The 27842-nt window shown below is 43.3% G+C and overlaps 1 protein-coding gene and 1 long non-coding RNA gene across 13 annotated transcripts in view; one reads left to right on the forward strand and one right to left on the reverse strand.

The window, feature by feature from the left end:
* BLTP1 (bridge-like lipid transfer protein family member 1) overlaps positions 1–27842 on the forward strand; it is a 201468-nt gene that overhangs the window by 45290 nt on the left and 128336 nt on the right. For all 12 annotated transcript variants that reach the window (XM_053253722.1, XM_053253721.1, XM_053253726.1 and 9 more), the window contains exons 17-26: positions 350–447; positions 2792–2970; positions 3188–3294; positions 12509–12714; positions 13328–13555; positions 14133–14270; positions 17014–17190; positions 20719–20847; positions 22125–22244; positions 23054–23334. In XM_053253722.1, coding sequence (XP_053109697.1) covers positions 350–447; positions 2792–2970; positions 3188–3294; positions 12509–12714; positions 13328–13555; positions 14133–14270; positions 17014–17190; positions 20719–20847; positions 22125–22244; positions 23054–23334 — 1663 coding nt within the window. The remainder of the gene's footprint in view (positions 1–349; positions 448–2791; positions 2971–3187; positions 3295–12508; positions 12715–13327; positions 13556–14132; positions 14271–17013; positions 17191–20718; positions 20848–22124; positions 22245–23053; positions 23335–27842) is intronic.
* LOC128326594 (uncharacterized) lies at positions 4365–8475 on the reverse strand. The gene is made up of 3 exons (XR_008308127.1): positions 8402–8475; positions 8068–8202; positions 4365–4470 (listed from the first exon to the last, which is right to left on the reverse strand). It is a non-coding gene; the product is annotated as an uncharacterized LOC128326594 (long non-coding RNA).

Raw genomic sequence — 27842 nt, forward strand, 5'->3', positions numbered from 1 at the left:
AAGGAGATGCTGCTACTTATTTGGATTTGGCCGTGCCGAAGCACAGGCTTGCCTCTCACATCTTCCCAAATACTAGTTTTGACAGTGATATTGAGACTTACACTCTAGTGCAGGGGTTTCCAACCAGTGGTACTCCAGATGTTGCTGAACTACAACTCACATCATCCCCAGCCACAATGAATTGTAGCTGGAGTTGATGGGAGTTGTAGTTTAGCAACATTTGGAGTACTACCAGATGGGGACCCCTGCTCTAGTGAAATAGTCATTGAAGTACCATTAATGGTGTCTGTAAAAGGCATTTTAAGTAATGTTTGACATTTGTTTTTTGTTCTTGTTTTTTTTCTTGTAGTTTATGTGGCAGCCTGTGGAGAAACATTAAACATAGTTTTTTCTTTGCCTTTTACTGACTTTGTTCCAAGCATGTGCAATACTAGATTCTCTTTAAGGGTAAGTGGCTTTTTAAACTTGCAGATTGTGTTTGTTTTGATGGTAACAGAGCCTTTAGCAATATAGTTATGATCCTAGTTATGTGCAGAGAAACTTCTAACTTTAAAGAGGAGAGAGCTTTGATGTCTTTGGTCACTAAAACTCTTGTTTTTACAAGCCCTATTTTCTTCTTCCCTCAGAGTTCTTGAGTTCTTTTTTTAACATATTTAGTAGTAGAGATGTGCATGGAACCAGTTCAGAAGCCCTTTATGAGCCTCCGAACCATTTCGAATGACTGGTGTTCTGCTGGTTCGAAGGGGGGTGGGTTGACTTTAAGGGCAGGAGAGGGTGCACTTCCCCCTTCCGCCACTTCCCCCCACCAGCACGCCATTGTAAACTGTTCCGGTGGGACAACAACGTACCTCGCTGCCGCCTCATCAGACTGGAATTAAGTGAAAGTACCTGGTGCATGTGCACACGCACGCTGGGTACTTCTGCTTACTTCCAGTCCGATGCGGGGACAGGGCAGCAGGGAGGTACGCTGCCGTCCCGCCGGATCAGTTTAGAATGGAGTACTGGCAGGGGGGAGTGGCGAAAGGGGTAAGTGCACCCTCCCCCACCCTTAAATTCATCCTCCTGCCTTCGAACTACCCCATGCCGGCTCCATGCACATCCCTAACTATTAGTTGGTATCCCAATCTCTATTTCTCTTTCTCTAAAATATTGCTGTGGCAATGCTGGTGTGACCATGTTAATTAAGGTCATAATTCAGTTGTCTAACACTTGTTTATTAGAAGGCCAGTGCCAGTGTACTGAAGGCCAGTGCATTATAACTCTATTTTGCTTAGAAAAATTATTCCTAAACTTTTAATTTTTATGTCTTGAGACAATTCTAATTCTACAATTTTAGTCCTGCAGCTTAAAAATAAATTGCATAGATATGAAGCTTGGCTGTCTGGAGTTTAAGATAAAAAACAGAAGGGTCTCGCTATTCGCGGGTCCAGCGTTTATGGTTTTTTGTATCTGGGGTCGGGTAATTAGTACCCAACTTCAGTATTCCTGGGGAAAAAGCAGAGAAAAAAAGGGTTAAATCGGTTTATCCATGGGTTGGGGTGGCCAAAAATGCCCTTGGAGGTAATTTCCGGATGCCGTTTTGACTGCTGGAGAGATCGGAAGTCATTTTATGGCTCAAAATTGAGGCCAAAAAAATGTGATTTTCGGCCCTGTGGGTGGTTCAGCACAGTAGGGTATGTTAGGACACCTTGAGAGGCCATTTGAGGGCAATTGGGCATGATGGGGGGAAAATGGAGCAAATTCTGCCATTTGGGGCCAATTTTTGGCATCCGGGAACCACCACCCTATTGCCCTAATACCCCATTATTAGTGGATTCGCTATCCATGGGGGTCCCCCTTGGAACGGAACCCCCATGAATAATAGGGTTCTGTACTCTGTGCTGCAACATCACCTTTTTGTATAGAATTTTAATATAAAAGGGTAGATTAAGTAAGCTTTGAAAAAATGTTGTGATACCATCTTCCTCCTATACAATACACTCTCTAAAATAATGCAGATTGTTTTTTTGAACAGTTAATAAAATAACTTCCATTCAAACAATCCCCTAAGAAATTCAGAGGCATAACAAGTCTGGAGGGGCCTGTCTTCCATAATGAATACTGGCACCCCGTGCTTTTTTTACTCTTCCATAGATGTTGCCAAAAACTTTAAACTAACTTTTATTTTCTTGGCAGCTCCCACTGCCAGTCTTCCATTGTGTCCCCCTGCTACCAGCCACATGCCCCTCTCCCTTCCTGGCACCAGCAAGGGCGGTGAGGACTAATGTCGTTACTGTCCAGCCCTGGGTGATGGCGTCTTTAGCAAAAGCACTTGTTGGATTTTCTGGTGCCGAAGAGAGTGGGTGGGTGAATGGTTTCCTTGGGCCTGGCCCCATCCCCATGCATACTCGCTCTTTGCTGGCATTGGGGAGGGAGGCAGGCTGGCGGTGGTGGCAGGTAAGGGGCCCTCGACAGACTCTTTTCTTGAGGGGAGGTGCTGGGGCAGCTTGCGTTCTTTGAACATGTCCACCCATTATAGATACATCCCTACTAGAATCCCTATTATTCACCTATATTTCCAGAACAGACTGCTTAGAACTGTAAACATGAATCATTTGTGAATGTGATAACTTCTATACATTTGACGGGGTTGGCGGGGGGGAACATATCAATCGGTAAAGTGGGTATAGGTCTATACTGGCTATTAATCAAAAACTTTTTCCATCGTGCTTTGAGACAATGACTATTGCCTCAATGCAATATCATTGAATTTTGTGCAAATGCTGATTGATAATTCATGTTTTATTTTCAGGGGGAAGGTCTTGATCTCCACTTATTTCTACCCGACTGCCATCCTAGCAAATATTCTCTCTCTATGTTGGTGAAAGATTGTCATCCTAGCAAACTAAATCCCGAGTCCTGTGTTGCTGCTGAAAGTCAAAGTGGTCAAAAACCAAGCAAACCGAAGTGGAGGAACATGACTCAAGATGAGTAAGTTCTGTTTCAGTTACACAATAGTTTCTTACACATTTTGGGATTTGCTAATAGGCATCGCTGTTGGTTCCCATGTTTTACACCCTACATGGTAGGCAGTGGTTAATAATATCAGTTGCATGTAATCTCCTGGAGAGATTCGTATCAGGCAGTCTGTAAATATAATAAAAAAATAAAGCAACCAATTATTACAAAAAACTTTCTTTTGTGAAAGGGCTGACTGGGTCGAATGTTGGACTGTACCAAGTGTTATGCTTACAATAGACTACTCATGGCATCCGATTTATCCACAGAAGGCTGATGAACAGTTAAAGCAGTCATGTAAGTCTCACCTAGTTCTTTTTACATTTAACAGTGATGAATGTGTTAGAGTTTTTGTAAAAGCATTTTGAAAGAGAAAATTGAACCTAAGCAGAATAAATTGAAAGCCAGCAGAAACTTTTGCGTGTCAGCCATGCTGTTCTATTATGCAACCTCCCCCCTAGGCTTGGAGTGGATTAGGTTTTAGGGCCATTAGACTGCACTTCGTCAGCTGTAATGTGAGTCACACTCACTTGCCTGTGTGGGAGTTGAAACAGTTTGGTCTTGGGGGAGCAGAGGGGTGTGTGTGTGGGCGAGAGACCTTGAAAAGCTATAGTCTGCATTTTGTGGTGGGCCAGCTGTCAGTGGGTTTCTGGTTGGGGGAAGATTTGTATGGTTCTGATGATGTACTGAATTTGGGATTGTATACTTGCCTGCTTGCCTAGCACTACTTTCTATCTTCTATATTTGTAAATAAATTAATATAGAGATCCTATGTCCTCTGGTATTCTTGCCTCAATATACATGAAATGTATATTTGTTTTTAAAATGTGTATACTCATTTCAAAATAGTATATTTTATACTATTTAAAATAGTATAATAGTATCATATAAGGGCCCTCAAGGCAGTTCACATTATAACTGTAATTTGGTATTAAAAACCAGCTCTAGCAACAACAAAAACCACAGCAACAAAGTCAAAATTGTGGGTAATAGCAACTAGATAAGTTCTGCCTTTGCCCCATAACCATGTCCATGTGCTTCTGTATGTAGAATAAAAATATATTTATTGCCATTCTGAAGGAAGCTAGCTTCTGATACTGACTGAGAAGACTGCCTTGAACTTGTTGGAGATCTGATTTATTTAAAATAATATTTATACTCTGCTGATTTTGGTCTGCAAGGCCACTTACACATATAATTTTAAATTAATTAAATAAAAAAATTGAACAATTGAAGTAACAGTAGATCTCTGTAGGGGTCCATGGTCACTCACAACTGGGTCTTCTGTGCCTGCACAGAAGCCATGGAAGAATCTTTAACTCCATTTAGGCGCATGCTGGCCCTTTAAGGTGTAGGAATATCAGAGCCTCAAAGGGTGCCTATGGTTCCAGCAGTAGAGCACCTCCCTCTTCAGTTCCTTCTCGTCTGCTGCTCTCACTGCCTGGGGAGGAATCTGCTCCTATCCCTCGGATCCTGTAAGAGATTTAGAGACTGTTTTATTCTGACTGATTCATGGCTTTTTGATTTGGACTGTTCTTTCTGAATACTCTATCTGCTATCTTGACTGTTTTCTGGATTGACTCAGACAGTTTTCTGGACTTGGCTTGCTTTCTCCTTCTATTTTTGTTTTTATCTCGGATTTCTTGGATTGACCTCAGACTGTTTTTTGGACTCTGGATATGTCTTCCGCTAAGAGCTTCAAGCGTTGCTCCACTTGTAAGGGCATGATGCCATCGTCTGATGGGCATGCTGATTGCCTCATTTGTTTGGGGGACGAGTGCATGTAAGGTGTGCCTTACTTTTCAAAAGAAAACACGATTAAGTTATGAAGGCTTTGTTATATGAAAATATACTCTGAATGGGAACTCCGAGACCGCCTTTGCCTCGTCATGTTGTGACGCCTGGTAGGCTGGCACCCTCAGTGTCTATCTTGGCGCTGGTGCCATTGATGCCCACCTCTTTGGCGTTGTCAGACTCTTCTAAAAAGCCATTGGACGAGGGTGTGAAAAACACAAGCATAGACATGAGCGGGATCGTTCTACGTCATTGGAGCCCCGCAAGGAGAAGAAGCATGGTTCATCGGAGTCATTGTCCAGGCCTACAACAATGCCTGAGTTGTCTTCGGTGTCGGACCTGGTGCTGAAGAGTTTGCCTTCAGCACAGGTGAAGACTCCCTCTCTGGCATTGGCGCAGCCTTTGGCCTCTTACTCGCCTCTTCCGGCACTGACTCCTTCAGCGCTGAAGCACAGCAGAAAGACTCCACCAACCTTGACAGGACGCTGACCCTAGATGCCTGGATCTCGGCATCGACATCAACCACATCATCAACTCTGTAGCACTCGACGCTGGTGCCGTTGGGGACACAGGCAGCATCATCGACGCCGTCGGAGCTGGTCCCGGCGCCAACTCAATTCCTGACCTTGTTGCCAGTTTGCTCAGTTTCGATGTCTCTGATCATAATCTCACACACTGGAACTCCAGTGCAGTTTCCTCAACACCAAATAGAGGTCCCGATTACTCCTTACTTAGAGTCTCCGGCTCTACAGAATCTGCCGCACCAGGAATTGAATGAACTCTTGGGCTCAACTAGTTATACCCCTTCTGGATCCACCTTTAAAGGGTTTACACTCTCTCAGGGCCTTGATGTGGAGGACTCCAACTCTCCTTTGTCGGTCCCTAGAACCCCTACTGAAGGTCTCTCCAATTTGACCCCACATTGCCCTTCGGCGCTGCCTTTTAGGGAATGCGACCATTTCTTAGCTTTGCGGGCTCAGTATAGCACTTAGCACTAGCACTTACATTTATATACCGCTCTATAGCCGAAGCTCTCTAAGCGGTTTACAATGATGTAGCATATTGCCCCCAACATTCTGGGTACTCATTTTACCGACCTCGGAAGGATGGAAGGCTGAGTCAACCTTGAGCCCCTGGTCAGGATCGAACTTGTAACCTTCTGGTTACAGGGCTGCAGTTTTACCACTGCGCCACCAGGGGCTCCTGTATAGACACCAGGGGCTCCTGTATAGACACTTGGATTATGGTAGCTCTCCAGGCACACTTGACTCATCTCACCTCAAGCACAGAGACCGTCCTCCTTGTCCTCCTCTAGGTTCTCCAGTGCTCCCTTGTGATTTCAAGGAATATAGGTTATGGAAGACAATGTGACTTTGAGAACCTATTTGGATTTGGAACGTGTTTTTCCTAACCCATTAAAAGTGCCTGTTGTTCCTTTGGGTCCACCCACGCCTCTGCCACCACCAACTCCAGCTCTACCTGTTGCGCCTCCTCCAGAAGCCCCTCATGTGCCTTGCTGGCCAGTGCCTTCTGTACCATCTAGGCTACCGGAACCTATGTATCCACCTTTGGTTCCAGGATAATCAGCTACGCAATTGCTCCCAAACCCTACTGATCCTCTCCCCCGGGATCCTGATGGGGATCATCCTATGTATAGGACCCAGAGTCTGATGTTTCAGAAGTCCCCCTGGGCACTTCACTGGACGATAATGTAGGCAACAGGCCTTCAGACTCCCCTTCAGAGAAGACTCATATCGAGCTCAGATACAAGAAATGGCTCGGGCCTTGGGTCTTGAGATTCCTTCTCCGGAGGACACTGTGACTGATCCAGTGTATAGTTATCTCTAGAGTTCTTCGGTTGCGTACCCTATGACACTTCCAGTATTGGCGTTGTTGGTGGTGGCTGCTAAGACTGCCTGGTCAGCTCCTGTGATGGCTACTCAGCCATGCAAGAAACTTGAGAACCTGTACCATATTTAGGAGGCTTCCTGCCCTTTCTTTTTTAAGCATCCTGCACTGAACTCCTTGGTGGTTGATTGTGCGCTTCATTCAAGATCATCCTGAAAGCACTCAGTGCCAGTGGACAAGGAAGAGAGGAAGCTGGACTCCATAGCCAGGAGGTTCTATTCATCGGGTTGCTTGTCCCTCAAAGTGGCTAACTACATGGTCTATATGGCCAAGTATCAACAATCCCTGTGGGACAATATGAAGGAGGCGGCGGCTACCCTTCCTGAACCCTTTAAGGGCTGGCTTTTATCTACCCTATTGAAGTTGGTGGACCTCGCTCGACAACAACTGAGCACCGCTAAGCACCTCACAGAAACTGAGTCAAAGGTGCTGGCAGGGTCCATAGCATTACAGCATCATGCTTGACTTCACTCCATGCCTCAGGAGCCTGGCATGAAAGAGAAGATTGAAAACCTTACCTTTGACGGGAAAGGCTTGTTCTCTAAAGATGAGGTCATGAAATGGCTAAAAAAGTCTCAGTTCACAGCCAAGACTTTTGTGCAGTCCCAGCAGCCTTCCTTGTACTGTCAGAGGTATCGGCCTTCATTTCAGCAACAGTATCAACCTCGCCCCTCGCAAGGTAGAGGTTCTTATCGAGGCAGATCTCGTCAATACACCAGTTGCTCTTTCCACCAGCACTGGCCAGCAAAAAATATTGAAGGCCCAAGAACAACTTAAACAGTCCTTTTGAGATCTTTGACCTGGAAGTATCTGTATCTCCCCCTTCAGCTGATGTTCACCTCGCCCCCTATTTCCCTTCCTTGTGTCTTATTACATCAGACACCGGGGTGTTGAGCATAGTGCGTGGCGGCTATGCCATTGAATTTGGCTCTATCCCTGCTCATGTGGGCATAAAATACACCCACAACTCCTACCCTTGAAGAAGAGGAAGCTTTGCTTCTCCAAAAGGATGCCATAGAACCAGTGCCACCTCCATCTGTGCATGCTGGGTTCTATTAGAGATACTTCCAGATCCCCAAACATGATGGTGGCCTTCGCCACATCCAGACTTAAGAGAGTTGAACAAGTTTGTCTGAACTGCAAAGTTTTGAATGATGTCTCTTCAGTCAATCTTGCCTCTCTTGTGGGAAGAGGAATGGTTTGTGTCTTTAGAGCTCATGCTTAGTTCCACATATCTATTTGTCTATAACACCATCGGTTCTTGCAATTCCATTTGGCACGCAAGCTTACTAGTATAAAATGCTTCCCTTCGGACTCTGTACCACCCCTAGGGTCTTCACAAAGTGTTTGGCGGCTGTCATTGCCTACCTGTGTGTTCATGGAGTATCAGTCTTCCCCATCAGCCCAGATGACTGGCTTTTTTCGGATAAGGACAAGTCTGCTCTGCAGCCCAACTTACAATTTACCCTCTCTCTTCTGGCTGTTCTAGGACTCACTGTCAACCTAAAGAAGTCGGTTGGTAAGTAAGTAGTTTATTATGGTCTATGACCAGTCAAAATATAGACAAAGCATAAGTCAACATAACAGAACATAGTCAAGACAATAAAACTTAATGGCACAAAGAAGTCTGTTCTGACTCCTCAAAGGACTCTACAGTGCATTGGGGCGGTGTTGGATGTGAGAGAAAAAAATGCTGCCTTACCTGCAGAATGCATCGAGGCCATCACCTCCATGTTGGCCGCCTTCCAGTCAGCTCCCTGGCAACGGGTCCATCCAACGGGTCCATCCAGTAGTGGATGGATGTATTAGTAGATAAAGGATCAGTAGATAAGAGTAGATCCTAATCAGTAGGTAAAATAGATGCCCCTGCTAACTTGGCAAAGAGACACCTTTTAATGTGGTGATTCTCTTTATTTATTTAGCAGGGGGAGAGTAACTGGCCCTGTCCACCCCCAGCACAGTACCTTCAGTGACTGTTGCTGGTCTCTATCTTAAGTTTCTTTTTAGATTGTGAGCCCTTCGGGGACTTTGAACAACCTCTCCCTACAACTCAGATTGGTGCCTGCGTCATGAGATCACGCCCATGGCCATCCATATCAAGGGGGAGGATAGTATTCTGCCTGATTCCCTCAGCTAGGATGTCTCCTTCTCTACCCTTCATGAATGGGAACTTAACACTGCTCTGTTGTATCTCTGCTTCGTGGGCTACCCCATCTGTGGACTTATTCGCCACAGTGGATAATGCGAAGAGCCCTCTATTTTGTTCTAGGGCGGGCCTTGGCATGGGTTCAATGGGAGATATCTTTCAACTGTGTTGGCAAGGCAGGCTTCATTACCTTTTCCCTCCTTTCCCATTGTTGTCTAGGATAGTAGGAAAGATTCTCCAAGAGCATGCTCAATGCATTCTAGTGTGTCCCTGCTGGCCCAGGCAACCGTGGTTCCCAGCTGTTCTCCGGCTGTGCAAAGGATCATACCTTCGTCTTCCACTTCGTCGGGATCTTCTCATGAGAGAAGGGGGTCGAGTCTTCTACCACGTGCTGAGATCCTTGTCATTGCTGGCATAGAGACTGAACTTCTAGACAGTATCCTCTTGAATGAAAGAAAGGGCTCCACGAGAAGGTCCTACAAATGCAAATGGAAGTGTTTCACATTCCATGCTTTGTCAAAAGGCTTTGAATAAGCCTCGATAAGGCAGATACTCCTCTGCCTTGCTCACCTCAAGGGACTGGAACTTTTTCAATACCTCTGCCAAGGTGCACTTGGCTACCATTTCAGTGTACCACCAAGGCTGGGATGGTAAATCTGTCTTTGTTCATCCTGACTCCAAACGTTTTCTCAAAGGGGTGAAGAACCTGTACTCTCTGGTGAGGGCACCTATAGAGCCTTGGAGCCTCTCTCTCGTGTTGTCCACACTTACAGAGCCCCCCTTTGAACCATTGCTGTCTGCCTCCATGAGGTTGCTCTGTCTGAAAACCGCCTTCCTTGTTGCCATCACTTCAGCAAAGCGGGTTAGCAAAGCTGCCCTGAGGGCGGACTCCCCTTATACCAAGTTCTATCTGGACAAGGTGATCTTTCGCCCGGATCCTAGCTTACGTCCGTGGATTGTATCAGATTTTCATATTAACCAGGACATTGCATTGCCTACCTTTTTTTCTGTGACCCTTCTACACTCCTTGAACGTGCTATACACACTTTGGATGTCAGAAGGTGCCTGCTTTATTTTTTGAACTGCACCAAGTCGTTCAGGACGTCAAACAAACTGTTTGTATTCTATATGGGGACTAGCAAAGACCTTTCAATCTCAAGAGAAAGGTTGTCCACTTGGCTGGTTCAGTTGATCTTCCTTTGCCTCAAGAAGCAAGGCATTCAGCCACCCTCCAAGATCAGGGCACATTCCACTAGGCCCATGGTTACTTCAGCTGTCCACATATTGGCCATTAGTATGACGGACATCTGCAGGGCTGCTACCTGGTCTTTGGACCTGCCCTGTGCCCGACATTATGCTGTGGACTTGTTTTGCTTCAGAGGCTAATTTTGGTTGGGCAGTCTTTAAGAAAGTACTGTAGCCACTGTAGCACCCACCTCCTCTCTACAAGGGAGCTAGCCATTCACCCAGTTGTGAGTGACCATGGACCACTACAGAGATAAACAGGTTGCTTACCTGTAACTAATTATCTCTGTGTGTGTCCATAGTAACTCACAACACTTGCCCAGCTGTCCCCTCTGCTAGCTACTTTTTGCTTTTTTTTTGGTCACTTACCTGTGCTGCTGTACTGTTGGTTGTCTTCTCTCATGTGGATGATGAAAGTCTATTCACAATGGCTGTTTCATGAACCGAAGAGGGAGGCACTCAACTGCTGGTACCATAGGCACCCTTTGAGGCTCTGATATCTCCACATCTTAAATGGCCAGCATGCACCCAAATGGAGCTAAAGATTCTTCCATGGCTTCTGCGCAGGCACAGAAGTCCCAGTTGCTAGTGACCATAAGCACAGCCCTGCTGGATCAGGCACAAGGCCCATTTAGCCCAGCATCCTGTTTCACACAGGGGCCTACCAGATGCCTCTGGGGAGCCCACAGGCAAGAGGTATGTGCATGCCCTCTCTGTTGCTCCCCTGCAACTGGTATTGAGAGGCATAGTGCCTCTGAGGCTGGAGGTGACCCACAGCCACCGGACTATTAGCCACTGATAGACCTGTTCTCCATAAATCTGTCTAAGCTCCTTTTAAAGTCATCCATCTGGTGGCCATGGACCCCCCACAGTGATCATTAGTTACAGGTAAGCAACCTGTTTTATCTGTGATGTGTACACACACACACACACACACACACACACACACACACACTGGGAGTACATGGCCTCAGTGTATGAATAGGAGATTTCCTGGAATGCCCTGTCTGTGCCACCTTAGCACTTACACTTACATTTATATACCGCTCTATAGCCAGAGCTCTCTAAGCGGTTTACAGTGATTTTAGCATATTGCCCCCAACATTCTGGGTACTCATTTTATCGACCTCAGAAGGATGGAAGGCTGAGTCAGCTCCATGACAGAATAAAGAAGACATAAGTGTGATGATGACTATTATTATTATTTTTTTCAATGATGGTATGCGGCCCTGGAAAAACAGCCATAATTCTCAGAGTATTTTTGCATGTATTGAATATCTTTTTGTGAGTTCTTGAATGTTTATTTCTATATTAAGCTAACTTGGACTGTGGTTTACTAAGGCTGCAATCCCATACACACTTTTCTGGGATTTAGACACAGTGGGACTTAAATCTAAGTAAACGTGCAAAGTCTTGAGCTGCATAGGCCATAACATGCAATTATCACCAGTTTATTATTATTAACATTTGGAACAGGGAGCATTTGTGCAAACTATGATGTGCCTCCTGTTGTGAGACCTTTTCCTCAGTTCCTGTATGTTGCAGGGAAAGTTATCTGCTACCCTTGTTGTGTAAGTAGACCAAGAGCACAAGAGATTTGGGTAGTGTTTCAGCAACATGATCTCCTTGCATGGATGCAGCCTTCTTCATTGCACTAGTGCAGCATTAGTCTGGATGTCAGCCACAGATTATTTTGTTCAGAACTGTACATAAACTAGAACATAGAAAGCTGCTTTATACAGAGTCGGACCATAGGTCCATCTAGTAATGGCTGTACTGACTGGCAGTGGCTTTCCAAGGTTTCAGGCAGGAGTCTCCCCCAGTTCTACCTGGTGATGCCAGGGAGTGAACCTGGGACCTTCTGCATTCAGATGCTCTTCCACTGAAGGGAATATCTTAACAGTGCTCACATGTAGTCTCCCATCCAAATGCAAACCATGGCAGACCCTGCTTAACAAAGGGGACAATTGATGCTTGCTTCCACAAGACCAGCTCTCCTTGCCACAAATGTTGCAATTTGTTTGGGCAATGTATATATTGAATAAAAATACTAGGCAGCATCTGGACTAGTTGGTCATAGCTAAGCACCAATAAAATCAATGAGACAAATTAAGTTGTGTTTAACTTCAGTCCTGTTAATTTCAGTGGGATTTAGTCATGGTTAGCTTAGTCTGGACACTGCCTATTTATTTGCATTTTGTAGAAATTGCCCGACTTCTCCCTCCCTCTTCCCACTTGGTGGGATATATTATTTCCTCAATTAACACTTTTTTTTTGTATTGTAAAAAGTAAAAAATCTAAAAACCACCTGTATAAAACTTCAACTTTTATATAATGCATTTCTTTTGTTTAACTATACATGAGTTAGATGTTTAGCTTGATGCCAAAAAATGTTTTACATTTTCATCTACTCCTCAGTGTCAGAAATGGAAGAAACAATCTTATCTGCACTGAGACCATCACAGAAAATGGCAGACAGGGGCATCTCTCCATCAGGTTCTCCTCGTCTCCCTATTGATCCTTCAGAGCTGCCACCTGACAGGCTCCGTGTGGAACTGGAACTCTCCCCAGACTCTCGTATAACTTTATATGGACCTCTTTTGAAAGCATTTGTATCTATAAAGGTATGGAAAGCTCCCTGGTCTGATAAGTACACAAAGAAGTCAAAGCACTATCGAAACATGTGGAACGATATTTATGTATAATATTAAGTCTCTTTTTAGTGGTTGAATTAAATGCAGCATTTACTTTTAAATCTCAGTAGCAGTCACTTTTTATGTGAAGAGGTCCTAGGTATCTGTGATCTGGGGAAGGGAATATGATGCTCCAGGGTAGGCATGGAAGCCAGCACTGGTTCTCTATTTGTGTCTGATGGGATTAATTTGAGCTGTGTAATCTGCCATCCAGTTCAGATGTTTGCAGTGCACTTTGTGTAGAAGCCCTGTCTGAGAAGCCCTAGCAGGTAGTTTATTATTATTTATAAAGCATCACACCAATATTTTCATTAGTATTTATAAAATACTCAGTCAGCTTCCACATTATCTAAAATGCTTAATTATGGGAAACCCTCAGCTTCTAAAGCATGTAATAAGGTATTTAACCCTGACTGAGGAGGTTATTCCTATATAATTAGAATCAAAGTTGATGTATTTAAGTGGATTGCAGAATTAGAGCTTTATTGAGGTGTGAGAATTTATGCTATGCTTTCATATAAGTGTTGCTAATTCATCCTGCCAGGAAAATTATTTTGGTGAAGATGATATGTATACTGATTTTGAGGAGGTGATTTCAAGCCCTGTACTGTCCATGTCAACATCTTCAAGCTCTGGATGGACTGCAGTAGGAGTGGATGCTGACAAAAAGGATAGTGACACGTCAATCAGACATGTTCATCCCCTGACTTTACGTCCTTGGGATATTATTGTGCTCGTTAATGTATACAAAGTGCATGGACGACTACCAATGGTAAGTGCTTTGATTGCCTTATTTATTCAAAAGGATTTGATGTGCAATAGTTTTATTAAACATATGCACACACATGGTGTAAAAACCAGTTCATGGCTTGGTTCTACTGGTCGTGCTGGGTTTTTGTGTGTTGTCTCGATTGTACCAACACTTTGGAAGAAAACCTGATGAAGGGACATGGGTAAGCAGTGCATACCTAGCCCAGACAAGAAGATCGTATGGAGGCAGTCTTTGAGTCCCAAAATCAACATGAGAAGGATGGAGTACCTGGCATCAGCAAAATTGCCCCATGTGCATGGAGGGCAAGTTGTAAGTGACATCATTTCATGTGGCATGTCTGTTAAGGCATCAGCCCTAGGTTTTAGTCTCCTCACATTGTGGAGCTTGAGCCAAAATGAGATATCCTTAACTCTGGACTTAAACCAATAGCCCCCGCCCCCAGTCATCAAATAAACAATATGCTGATTCTAGAGAATGTTAAAGTACAGCAACAGGTGGAGACCAACCAACTGTTTTTCATAATCTGAGTATCTCTAATACTCCACTTTTGATGACATTTTGGCGGTTTATCATTTAGCACTGCAGCAGTGATGGCCCTGAATGCCCTACGGCTTTCTTGGAAAGGTTATGTTTTGAGATGAAAAAAGGATACAGAGAGACCATGTTGCAGCTTGTATTATCTCCAGTGAACTTATTCTTGAATGACAACTACCAGGTAATATGACTGCATTTGTTTTAATGTGTTATTTTGAAGTTAGTTTGTGTTTTAAAACTAAGGAAAGTACACTGAAGTAATTATTATTATCATCATTTATTCAGTTTCTATACCGCCCTTCCAAAATGGCTCGGGGCGGTTTACACAGAGAAAACTCTTCTATAATCCCCATCTATTTCTATCCCCAACCATTATATCATAAAGAGATGATTACTTTCTGCCTGACCTAAATGTGTCTGTAATGAACATTCTGGGTTTTATAAATGGTATCACTTTCAAAACATATTGTTGTATTGGTTACCTGTTTTCAGCTGTGTATATGATTTGAGGCCTACTGCAGAAGTGATATACAAACTCTCTACATTAATATTCATTATGAAAGTCACAATTAACACTGGATTCTATCCTTTTCGAAACAGTAGATTAACTTGACTGTTCTAGAATAGCATTCATGTATGACTGCTCATTATATCACAAGCACATGAAAGAAATTTTGGCACAAGTTTCCATTTTGTGGCTGTTATGCCAAATCCTAATATTGTGGACGAGGTGCTGAAATGGAAAGGCACTGAAACTGTATGTTTGCATATATGGATATGTTGAGAGGATGTTGCACACAACCCATTTTGGTGTTCCTAGGAGCTACCCATGGGGAACAATGGGATGTTTCAAGTTTCCCCATTTTTCCCTATGGCTGGAACAAGTTGCACTCACAGAGTACACAAAAGTTTTGCATTGAAATTTGCAATGCATTTGCAACCCTGCCTTGAAAAACACTGCAGAAACACACAGTAAAAGGGAATCTGTCCCTCCAAACACAGAACACGCATTTCAAACAGAGGCCAAAATGGCCAAAAAAGAATCAGTGATCCAGAATCCACTGCAGCTGCAGTGCCTTTGCTACCAAACATCTTTGGCACAAATTGCTCTCTCACACACAATTATGACTCCTTATGTTACTTCCTAGCATTGCAACTACTGCCACAGCAGCAGCACCTTCACTTGGCAGCAAGCGTAGCCATAAGCTCAACTAGAGCAACTTCAGCCACATTTTGGCACAAAACAGACACACACACACACACACACACACACACACACACACACCGCTCTGCAATTGTCCATTTTGCACCTCAACACTAGCTCACAAACAAACTAAACCAAAATTCAAGGAAGGAAGGCCCCCAAGTTCTGCCTTTGTCAATTTGAGATCCAGCAAAAACAGAGAGTTACAGCAGCAGTAGTACAGCATATTATACTCAGTGCTGAGAAAAGAAAACCACAAAATCAAACCTTCCTTCCTCCTCTCCTGATATATCCTATTCTTCAAGAGAGGCACACTGTAAGGGCTCTCTCTGCCTCCCAGTATTCATTGTGAAATTCTCTCCTTTTGTGTGCCCCCCCCAGCCAATGGGGGCACAGTTGCCCATGACAACACCTGATTTGTATGAAAACAAGCCAACCAAAAAGCAAGGAGATCACAAGCCAATCAGAAGTCAATGCCAGAAAACCAATCAGCAAGGGAAGAAACAAGTCTCCAAAATGGCATTTGAAGCGTTTCGATTCAAAAAGAGGTTGTTTCATTCCAAGCTCGAAAAAGGTCCTTTATTTAGAAGGTGTTCAGTTTTGAGCTCGAATTTGCCTGTTTTGAGTCGAAATGTTTTAACAAAAAAACGTACTGCACATCCCTAGAAGGGCTGTATCTCCCCCCCCCCCCACCGCTGTGTTGTGAGGGGGCGGGGAAGCAACATGATTTGGCAATATGTTACATGTGGGGAATAAAGGAAAGGAAGGAGTCAGAGATAAAACCAAGGCTTCAAGCCTGTTCAGCAGAACGAATTGTGCCATTGTCAATGGATAAAGAAGGATGCAAAGTCTTGTCTTAGGTCAGAGATGCATAACTTTGGCCCTCCAGATGTTGTTAGACTTTAACTCCCATCATCCCCAGCCTCAGTGGCTAATTATCGGGGATGACGAGAGCTGTAGGCCATCATCTGAAGGAGGGCCAAAGTTGTGCAGTCCTGTTTTGTCTTAAATTGTTGAAACCAGCTGCTTCGAGTGTTTTGAAAAATTGAACTGGTGAGCCGTTTGCTTGATTTGTACCATTTGCTTGAAGTTCAAGATTATAGGTCCTTGTCCTGTTGGAGAAAGACAAAGGCTGTACTTTTTAAAAGACGAAATAAGAGTTATAAACACCTTGACCTAATTTGTTTGTTTTGTTCTATGCTTTACAATTGCATTTGAATGACAAAAAATGTGGCTTATATACAGCATTCTACAAATTTAGCATAGGCTCACTAGCCAGCAATTATTTGTGCTTGCCACAAACCCTCTCTCTTCCCCCAGATGCTTTCTGGCACACAGGCAGAGGGCTTAGAAGAGAAGCAGGTCTTCTGTCTCTTACACTGGAATATGAAGAAGGTAAGAAACAGTGGAAGTCTTCTTCTACTGCTCTGAAGAGATTCCTGCTGTTTCTTACATCCCCCAAATGGCTTTGGATATGTGACCTCAGAAGAGAAGATGTGTATGGTGCTGGGTGTCCTGCTTGCCAGAGGGCATGGAGCATTTGCCACTGGTGAACTGGCACAGTGGATTTGTATGTGTATATTCAATGAGCTTCTGAGCATTACTCTGTTTCACAGAAAAGAACCTTCATATCTAATAGCCACCAAATATCAGTTCCTAGTTGCTTAGACAAAGCTTGTTTAGCTGTTCTTTCAAAAGACTACTCTTTCATTCTTAATAGCGACCCCCTGTGGATGAAGTACTTAGAGAGGGCCATATCAGCCTTTCCGGTCTGCAGCTACGTGCTCATGCTATGTTTTCAGCAGAAGGTTTGCCACTTGGAAGTGACACTTTAGAATATGCATGGTTGATTGATGTTCAGGCTGGAAGCCTGACAGCCAAGGTTACAGTTCCACAGGTATGTATGTAACTTAGCTTCAGATTGGAGTGTGTGTGGTGGTTTCTTAGTGCAGACTCTTATAGTATTAAGGTATAAGACTTTTAACAAAAACTGAGTGATTAGAACACATTGACTTAAAATTCCTAGTTTTAAGAAACATCTAGGAATTCTAAGTTGAAAGGAACTCTCATATTATTTTAGACAGGAGACCATGATAGAAGAGTTCTTTTCAACATTTTGTCATTTAAGAAAATGCTAGGAATACTAAATTCAGTGTACTAATTAACTGAGGTAAGAATTTCTTAAGAAAGAAGACATTTGTGCATGGGTTGTGTCAGATGTGGTTTTGAATGTGTAAACCTCATAATGGTGCAGTTTTTTGTTCCTGAATTTAAAGGTTTGGGGCTATAAGTAAGAATTTCAAATATCAAGCAAAGAACTTCCTCAATCCCCCTCCCCCCCAAAAAGTCAGTGGCTAGTAGAATGACTAATTCACTTGGAGTGAGTTGGTAAAAACTGTGTAGTATCTTCCTAAGAGCAAATCTATTTATTCTGATGAATTTGATTAAGCTTAGTGGAGATAGATTCCAGCTTTGGGGTTAATTTCTACAGTGTTCATGTGCAGATCTGGTTTGAGATCAGTCGATGCCCATAAGAATGGGTTCTGTGCCTGCGCAGGAGCCACACGGTAGCTATGCCTGAGCTTGTCGAAGCGCCCAAGCCACGCCCCCACGCTGTGGCGTGCTATATAAGGCGTGGCTGAGGCGCAAAGTCCCTTAGTTCTTTTCCGACTGCCTTGCGACTTGGACCTACGGTCTGCCGCTTCTTTGTCGGAAAGTTCCTCTGTTCTTTCGTTCATCCATCTTGTTAACCTTTTTGACACGGACTGGCAATTGAACTTTGTTGGATCTTGACATGGAACGGCTGACGGTGATTCTCTGGCTCGGACTGGCTTCGGTGACTTCTGGTAAACGGACCGTGGAATGACTCTGACCTTGATTATGGCTGACGAGAAAAAATCGTTTAAATGGTGCGAGGGTTGTAGGGCAAAACTGCCTTCGAAAGACCTCTACGACCTCTGCCTATTGTGCCTAGGAGAGGAGCATAATGTCTCCTCGTGTAAAATATGTCTGTCCTTCTCAAAACAGACGGGCGCTTCACCTTCGAGCGGTGATTTAAGATGAAGTATTGAGCTCTTCGACTCCAGGCACGCCTCGTCCTTCAGCGTCTGCTGCGCACTCCACACCTGCGCAAAAGGCGGCAAAACCCTCTTTGACATCGAGCGGACAGAAATCCTCTGGCACTGACTCAACTAAGAAACTCTCGGCATTGGAAAAACATTCAACATCGGGGAAACGTTTGACGTCGGAAAAGTCTTTGATGTCGACATCGGCTAAGAAATCCTCGGAGTCTAAGTCTTCCTCTTCTTCATCTTATGCCTCTTCCTCAAAGTTGTCACACCACTCTAAGCGACGAGGTGAAGACCACCCCACTCCGCACGAGGGCAAGCGTCGAAGAGATCGAGAACATCCATGGGACTGTACACCGTTCCCTCTTTCGGCGCAGCCATCAACGTCGACTCGCCCTCCTGCACTTTCTACACCCTCAACATCGAAAGACTCCACTACGCTATCTACGTTACATCCTGAACCATTGGTCGCTCCTTCGGCATTGATAGTCCTCGACGATGAGCCCTCAATACCACGCCTCCCTGAGGAGGTTACTTTATCTGCTTCCGTAGAGGTTGACACCGAACAGCCCGCAAGTACTGTTCTCCGCTCGACATTGATACAGTTTGATGCCGATCCTTCCCTGAACATTCAACGTGCTCTTTCGCCAGCTCCAACGCCTCTAGCATCCTCGGCTTCTCCTTCAACACCACAAACTATCTTTTTGTGTGTACTTTTATGATACCATATGTCCTGCAGCTGTATTCGTTCACTAGAGCTAACCTCCAAAACTTGTCAAGGTCTGGCCAGCTGCTAGGGAAGTTCACGAAGCAAGCGGAGCTGCTGAAATCGGATATGGCTTGGCTGAACACTGTCGACAAGGAATGTTGATGAACGTTGATTCTCAGCAATGAGTAGGAGGCTGGAGATGTGATTTATAGAGCCAGCCGAGAGCTCCCAGCTGGTAGGAATTCAAGGCTTGTCAGCTCTCAGCAACAGGCGTTTGCTCCTCCTAACAGCCTCTAATTGCGTCCTGCGTCTCGTGATCCTGCGCTGTTGTGGAGTCAGTGGTGTTTCATTGCATAGCTGTCCTTCGGATTGGTCCCTCATGCTTTCTGCTGACTCAGGTTGTTGTGCCTGCTCTAAATCATTAGTTGGATCTACCACAGCCGTTTCCTGAACACTGACAGCCGGGCTCTGCCCCTCAGACACTCCTGAATCGGCAGGAAAGTTGACAGCTTCCCCTTCCTCCTCGCTGTCAGAGATCGAGGGCGTGACAAAACTAACCTCACTAGAGGTTAGGTTTTGGCTTCAAACTAGAAAACACATTTAGGATGGTGCTTTGTAAATGTGCCCGAAGAAAGCGGAATGTAGAGAGCTTCCATTTCCACTGCATTCAAACTTTTTCCTTCTAGTTCTTATTGTCAGGATTCCAAATATATTGACAGCATCATACTTTTTTGAAATAATTAAATGTTGCATGAGAAGCCATTATTTCAGCACAGCATAATTGTTCACAGAAATACGCTTACTGAAGAGAGACTTCTTGGCAAAGTGCAATTTCATTCTCTCTAGGGAAAATAAGCTTGTTAGAATTGCAGTGAACTAAAGTAAAAAGTCCTTAGGCCTCTCTCTCTTGTTGAAATGACTTTTTAAAATAGTATGGGTTGCAGCTCATTTGTATGTGAAGGGTACCTTGATAAATGCTTGCATCAATTTTCAGTACTTTGCAGATTTTTGGAACATTACTGAGCAAGGTGTGTCTTTCATACTGCATTATTTCTTGTGTGGTGCTTTTGTGTGAATGTGAAACAGGCAAAGTTGTAAAAGTTTTTTTAAAAAACAAAACACCCTCAAAGAATTCAAAGTCAGGTGAAAGCTGTAGGTTTTTAAAAAATCATGTGTTCATTTTAAACTTCTGTGTGTGTTCTGTCTTTTACCTTATTTCTGTATCTTTTTTTACTTTGCATATAAAAACTTGAAGAGCAAAATACTATATTCTGTGTATAATACTGTGTAAAATACAGTGTATACTATATATACACAGTGTAATAGCTATTCTTCACAGAGAGATCTTTCTCCTTTTTTCACTTTTCATTATTGTTAAGGCTTTGCTAACTTTTTATGATTGTTTACAGATGATTGCAATTAAATACTCACTTTATTTGGTGGTTTCTGTTTAGAAAATTTCTTCTGGACTTGTGCAGGTTAGAGAAAAGCAGCCCCCTTCCTTTTTTAAATGCCCTATTTTTATTTTGAATACAGGATGTACACCATTGAAATGATTATTTATGATGTGCAAAATGTTGAACTCCAAAGTCCTTCAAGCTTGCTTATATGACTTCTCTGTGGTCAGAATATTTTTATCTGTTTGCAGGTTGTGTGCCTGCTTGAGTGGGGACAAACATTTGTGTTCCATGTAGTGTGTCGGGAGTTTGAGCTGGAAAGGCCAAAATCGGTAATCATATGCCAGCATGGGATAGATCGCCGCTTCTGTGAATCAAAGGTAATGCTTTTTATAATATCAGTGATCCAGTTTTCTTAACTATGAACTAGTAAGAGCATCACATGGGAAACATAATGTAAACATGGCTCTTCTTTAAACTTGGCAGTAGAGACACAACTTTCTTTTTTAAAAAAAAAAGTTTTAAACTTCATTTTTGTAATTTAAAAATATGGGCCAAACCATGGCTTTTTGTCAGTGACCTACAGTGGTAAGTGGACCAGATTTGAAGCCCACCTTTATTCTTCAGGGAGTCCCCTATTTGATTTGGGACTTTGAGAGGAGTTTTGGTTTCACTGCATCCTAATACGAAGTGGTTGCTTCGATTCATGGCTGAAGCTTTGTTATCCTCACTGCCACTCTTGCAACCCCCAAAGGTACTTACATAAGTTGGCTCACAACAGGCTAAAAGACAGATCAGCTTGTGCCTTATCTTGTGGCACTTATTGTGTTGTCTTATAAGCTTGTGGCGATGGAAAGTGGTGCCAGCGGCTTGAAATTTAAATTACTTTCAGCATGGTTTCGCCAGCAGACCTGAGAATGGTTTGTGCCATTGGTTTTGGAGTCCAAGTGAAAATAATGACTTATTTGACTGAAGTAAACTGACTCAATCCCTATCAGTTTTTCTCAAGCCAGATGTAGGTTTAGATTGTGAATCTAAATATGCCTCCAAAGCGTCACACAGCCTAGTAAGCCTTAACTAGGCTGTTCTAAGCCATTGAGTTTTCATGTATAGTTATAGAAATCAAAGAATTGTTATGGCTGCACTGTATATAATCATAGATCTATAAAGGATTGGCTGCATCAATGTTATCATTGTTGCTTATGATCTAAAGAACATATGAGTTGGTAATCTCATTTCTGGAATGTACTACCTGAGATTACAGGGTGATTGAATGCTCTTCCACGATGTTTAAAAAAAAATCTCCTGCACAAAGAAAACTTGTAAGAGAGAAGGGTTCTGGTCTACTTTTCTCTCTGAAATGCTACTTAATACCTTTGTTAGGTATTAAGGAGAGATGGCAATACAGTTTCACCGTTCAGAATTGTGATATTTTGTCATGGAAATTTGAAAGCAAGAATCTTCTCCTCAGACTGGATTCTCATTATGCCCTTTTTTACATTTTAGGAGGTGGGAATTATATTCCTAAACATTCCACAATTTGCAGATGATAAATCACTGTTCTCATCTTTTTCTCTTGTAACAAAACGATAATGTAGAATCATTTAATTTCTATAGAGCAACGTGTATAATTATGGTTTTTGTGTCTCTTCCTTAGATGAGTTCCATCTCTGGTCCTTGTCCAACATCTGATGAATTAAAATATACCATGACACGCCTAGCAGTAGATGGGGCAGATGTATATATTGTAGAGCATGGTTGTGCCACAAATATAAAGGTATATGTGCTTTTTCTATCTCACATCACTTTGTTGTTATGGTCATTCCAAAATATTATATCTTTTTTGCCTGTAAAACTCTGTCTCCTATCTATCTATCTATCTATCTATCTATCTATCTATCTATCTATCTATCTATCAAAATGTAGAATGCATAACTTATTTCTGTAGTATGTTGACTGTTGTGCATTCATTCTAATTCAAAAGAAGCATTCAGTTAAGCAGAAATTGCTTAAAAACTGTATATTTTATTTTTATTAGAAAGCTTAGGCATAGTTTTAAAGCTCTGATTAGCTGAAGCCTCATTTATGTCTTCGTACTATACTGATTAAAGTATTGTACTGCTCACCAGTTTTTTGCATCCCAATAGAAAACTTGCACAGATACCCATGCATTTTTCTGATATTTCGGTACAAGACAGAATTAGGAGGAAGAGCAGGATATAAATGTAAACAACAACAAACTACAACAACAACAATTGTATGACATTATGTAACATGACTACTTAGCTAGCTGTGAGCTGATAGCCGCCAAGTTGATTAAACTTTTATTTCACACTGTGACTTTAACAATTGTCAACATTTTATTTCTTCCACATACCAGTCCTTAAGCTTCAAATGCACTCTCTCATCTTTCTTATCCACAGGAGGAGAACATCTCCTCCCATCCACTTTAGGAGGCAAGATGATCAGAGTCTTTTAGAACATCCACTTAGAGGAATCACTCTTCAGGGTTTGTTTTTTGCCTCGTTTGAACAAGATGTCTTTTAATATTGTTTCTCTCTCCTTCTTGTTCAATTTAACTTTCAGATGGGAGCTGTACGCATTGCCAGTTGTAATCTCCACAACCAATCTGTTGGTGAAGGTATAAGTGCGGCAGTTCAAGACTTTCAACTGCGACAGTACATTGAGCAAATGAACAATTGCCGAGTTGGTCTTCAGCCTGCAGTGCTGCGGAGGGCATATTGGCTGGAAGCCGGTTCAGTCAATTTAGGCCTTATTACTGCTGATATTGCTTTAGCAGCAGACCATCACTCTAAACACGAAGCACAGAGACATTTTTTGGAAACACATGATAGCAGAAGTAAAAGGTAAGGGAGGCTATGGTGAAAAGTCATCTGAGTACACCTGTTGCTGAAAAGATGATGTGCCCCCACCCTGCTGCATTGAGTAGTTCTTATGTGGGGAGATTTATGTTGGAAATGCTGAGAAGAAAGGAGAGAATTTATCCACTATTGCTGGAAGTTCAGGAAGGTGAGAATTGTATGCACAATTTGGATACAAATTCTCAGTTGCTGGGGTCAAGGACATCTCCTTGGGTTAACCCCTGCTAACTTGGCAAAGAGGCACCTTTTTAATGTGGCGATTCTCTTTATTTAGCAGTAGTAGTGTAACTGGCCCTATCCACCCTAGCACAGAACCTCCAGTGACTGTTGCTGGTGTCTATCTTCTGTTTCTTTTTAGATTGTGAGCCTTTGGGGACAGGGATCCATCTTATTTATATATTATTTCTCTGTGTAAACCGCCCTGAGCCATAGGATGGTATAGAAATTGAATTAATAATAATAGAACAAGTCAAGAACCGAGCAGAAAAATGGAAAAAGAAGCCCCTGCATGGTCAATATTTGCACAATATAAGTGGAAAATCAGACATCACCAAGACCTGGCAATGGCTTAAGAATGGCAACTTGAAGAAAGAAACAGAGGGTTTAATACTGGCTGCACAAGAACAGGCACTAAGAACAAATGCAATAAGAGCAAAAGTCAAAAAATCCACAACAAATAGCAAGTGCCGCCTTTGTAAAGAAGCAGATGAAACCGTGGACCACCTAATCAGCTGTTGTAAAAAGATCGCACAGACTGACTACAAAGAAAGGCATGACAAGGTAGCAGGGATGATACACTGGAACATCTGCAAAAAATACAAGCTACCTGTAGCCAAAAATTGGTGGGACCATTTAAAAAAAAAAAAAAGTTGAAGAAAATGAAGATGTAAAAATATTATGGGACTTCTGACTACAAACAGACAAACATCTGCCACACAATACACCAGACATAACTGTAGTCGAGAAGAAAGAAAAACAAGTGAAAATAATCGACATAGCAATACCAGGGGATAGCAGAATAGAAGGAAAAGAAATAGAAAAAAATCACCAAATACAAAGATCTACAAATGGAAATTGAAAGGCTGTGGCAGAAAAAGACCATAATAATCCCAGTGGTAATTGGTGCCCTGAGTGGAGTTTCAAAAGACCTTGAAGAGCACCTCAACACCATAGGGGTCACAGAAATCACCATCAGCCAATTACAAAAAGCAGCTTTACTGGGAACAGCCTATACTCTGCGACAATATCTTTAACAACAGCAACAACATTGACAATAAAATTCAGCCATTCCAGTCCTTGGGAAGGACTCGATGTCTGGATAAAACAAACCAGTCAATAACACCTGTCTGACTGTGTAAACAAGAAATAATAATAATAATACCTCCTCATGTGCTCCTAGGCTGGACTTTGTGAATTAGCTTAAAGAATAGAAGCCTCTAGAGCCTGAGTGGGATAACCCTGCCCCCAGTTCTTCTAGTCCTGCGTAGCTCCAGGCAGACTGATTTTTCTCTCAAACTTTCCTTAGTGTTCTTACTGTTATACCTTACTGACAGTACTCAGTTCTATTCTATTCTATTCTATACTATTCTATACTATTCTATACTATTCTATACTATTCTATTCTATTCTATTCTATACTATTCTATTCTATTCTATACCTTATACAATCCTTTAAAAACAAACAAACCCCAAACACCTCTCTTTATTTTTCCTCAGTGCTTTTTCCTCCTTCAGTTCGTCCATTCTTGTTTCCTTTCTCCTTCTTTTTGAGCACGCAGAGAAAGAGAAAAGGATCTGTGTCCTGAAGGGAAACGGGCAGAGAGGCTTTCCAAGGGCACGAGAACTCCCGGATTGCCCCCTCTGATCACATCGATGCTAGCTGCTTTAGAGCCGCGGCGAGTCTCACGCCATCGGGCCAGAAGACTCACAGCCATGTGGCTAAAAATACTCCGGGGGAGTGTGGAGAAGGTGCACCCTCAGCAACCCTCGAACCGAAGTCCTTGCTGACCGCCAGATTACTGTGGGCAATGGGGGTCCCTCCAGCAAAGCTGCCACCGAGGGGAGCAGAGTTGAGGGCATGGGTGGCTGGTTCAGGTTTATCCCAGACAGTCTCGATGCCAGCCGTGGAATGCAAGACCACGGCAAAAATGGTGTGAACTTGCCTGGCACTTCAAGAGGACTGCTGAAAGCGGCATGAAGCAGCAACACGGGACAGAACTGGGACCAGGGACAACAAGGATTGCTGGTGAGACCTCTCTTTGTGGAGAGTATCCCCCTCCCCCCATGGGTCGCTCTAAGTCAGCTCCTGACCTCCTAAAAACAGTTCCTCCAGAATGGCAGGCATGCTTCAAAAATACTATTATTGATATTGTTTACCAACTCAAGCCTCATAAATTTTTTTTAAAAAAAAATCTAAAAAGCGTAGACATATCTCTTCTTCATCTGAAGAATCTTTATCCTCTGAATCAATTAGCTCATCTCCTAAAAAGTTGAAAAAGAAGACAAAGCGCACACTCATTCAAAAGGGGCCACCATTTTACAAAGGATAGACAAAAAACGACACTCCTCAGATCAGTCAGGCCCAGACTCCGGGGACCCTAACCCCAGGCCTATTTTTCCTGACAAGCGCAAAGTGCCGGTAACCCTGCTGATTGTCCTGGAGGCTGACCCCGAAGGACAATAAGCTGGAGGAGATGGAGGAAATCAGGACCCTGACATTGTCCCTGACAAGGAGGAAGGCGAATGGTCAGGGAGGGAGGACCCGGACTCAAACAATGTTTCTCAATGACTGTTTGTGTCTAGGGACTTTAATCCACTAATGACTAGGGTCATAATGACTATTGGATTACAATAAAAAATAGCGCCAGAGTCTACCCAGACAGCAAAAGGGGATCTGGTATTTCCTAAGGCTAAGCCTAGGGATATGCTACTACCAATGCCAGAATGTTTTACTGAAGCAATAAAACAGGAATGGCTTCTGCCAGCAACCAACAGGAAGCTAATGGTGTTGGCGAATCATTATTACTGTTTTATTTTTTTTACAAGAGTCCTTAGACTTTTTTAAACCCCCAAATATAGATGCACCGGTGGTGCAATTAGTGTTGGGATCATTACTCCCAAGGGATGGGGAGGCAACACTGAAGGATCCTTCTGATAAAAAGGCAGGAATATTGCATGATAACTCTTCTCTGGCAACACGTTCTTCTGTGGCAGCCTTAATGGAGGCTAGGGCATCCTTATTGTGGGTTGATGACTTGTTCAGTGATCCTCCCTGGGATCCAGTTAAGATGAAGCAGCAATTGCTTAAGATCAAGAAGGCTGAGGTCTTCATGGCAGATGTCACACTAGACTCTATTAGATTCTCCGCAAAGGTGTCTGCAGCATCAGTGGTGGGCCGGAGACACCTCTAGCTGAAGAGCTGGCAGTTGGATTTGAATTCTAAAACAAACTTGACCGCTGTACCCTATGACAGCACAAAACCGTTTGGTGAGGAAGCACTTAAGGACGTCCTTGTAGAGTCCAAGGATAAGAGAAAGACCATACCATGAGCACCGTGTAAGTTGGACAAGCCAGGGTCAAAATGACCTTTTCATCCCTTTCGAAGCTACCGGCCCTCCTTTAGGGGGCAGGATAGGGAATTCAGACCTCAACATGGCACTTGGAATTGACAGCATTTCCAGTTCAGCAGCTTTGGGAACAACAGGCAAACATTTACCCAGAGCAAACAAAACAGCCATGACTCAGGGCATGCCAGGCTGTGGTGGGGTGGGGGTGGGGTAAGGGGCAACTGTTCGACTGTTTGCAAGTTTGAGAGAAATCCATAATGGACAGGTGGGTCCTCAACATAATAAAAAAACCGGCTACAAGATGAGTTGGATGTCATCCTCTCCCACAGGTTCCTGCCAACCCCACGCTCTCACTCTGTTTGCAAACACTTAGAGCTGAAAAAGGAAATTCGATGTGTTGAGGAAATAGGTGCAGTGGAAGCTGTCCCTCACTGTAGGAAGGAAGGGGAGTCATTGAACAGGTGGGTCAACAGGAAGTTTTTGAACAGGTGGGTCAGTCGCGAAAGATTCCGGATGGAATCCCTCAAATCAGTAGCAGTATCTCCATGTGCCAATGCACCCAAGCAGTCGACGTCTCCTCAGGTTCAAATATTCAGGAAGATACCAGGAGTATGCGGCACTCCCATTCAGTCTGCCATTGGCCCACAGTGTCTTTCCGAAGTACTTTGGCATCCTTGATGGCTTACCTCCGCTTCCAGGGGATTTGGATCTTCGCATACCTGGGTGATCTTTTAATCCAATCGCCATCCAAGGAAGTAGAAGAGACCAACCTCTAGAGCACATTACAAGCATTGAGGGAACATGGGTTCTTGGTGAACCTCAAGAAAAGCCAGTTAATTCCATCAGACAGACTGCAGCATCTAGGTGTAGTGATACACACGGCACAGGACAGACTGTTCTTGCCCCAGGGCAGGTACCAAATGATTA

Source organism: Hemicordylus capensis, chromosome 5 (genome assembly GCF_027244095.1).
Source record: "Hemicordylus capensis ecotype Gifberg chromosome 5, rHemCap1.1.pri, whole genome shotgun sequence".
Taxonomy (NCBI): domain Eukaryota; kingdom Metazoa; phylum Chordata; class Lepidosauria; order Squamata; family Cordylidae; genus Hemicordylus; species Hemicordylus capensis.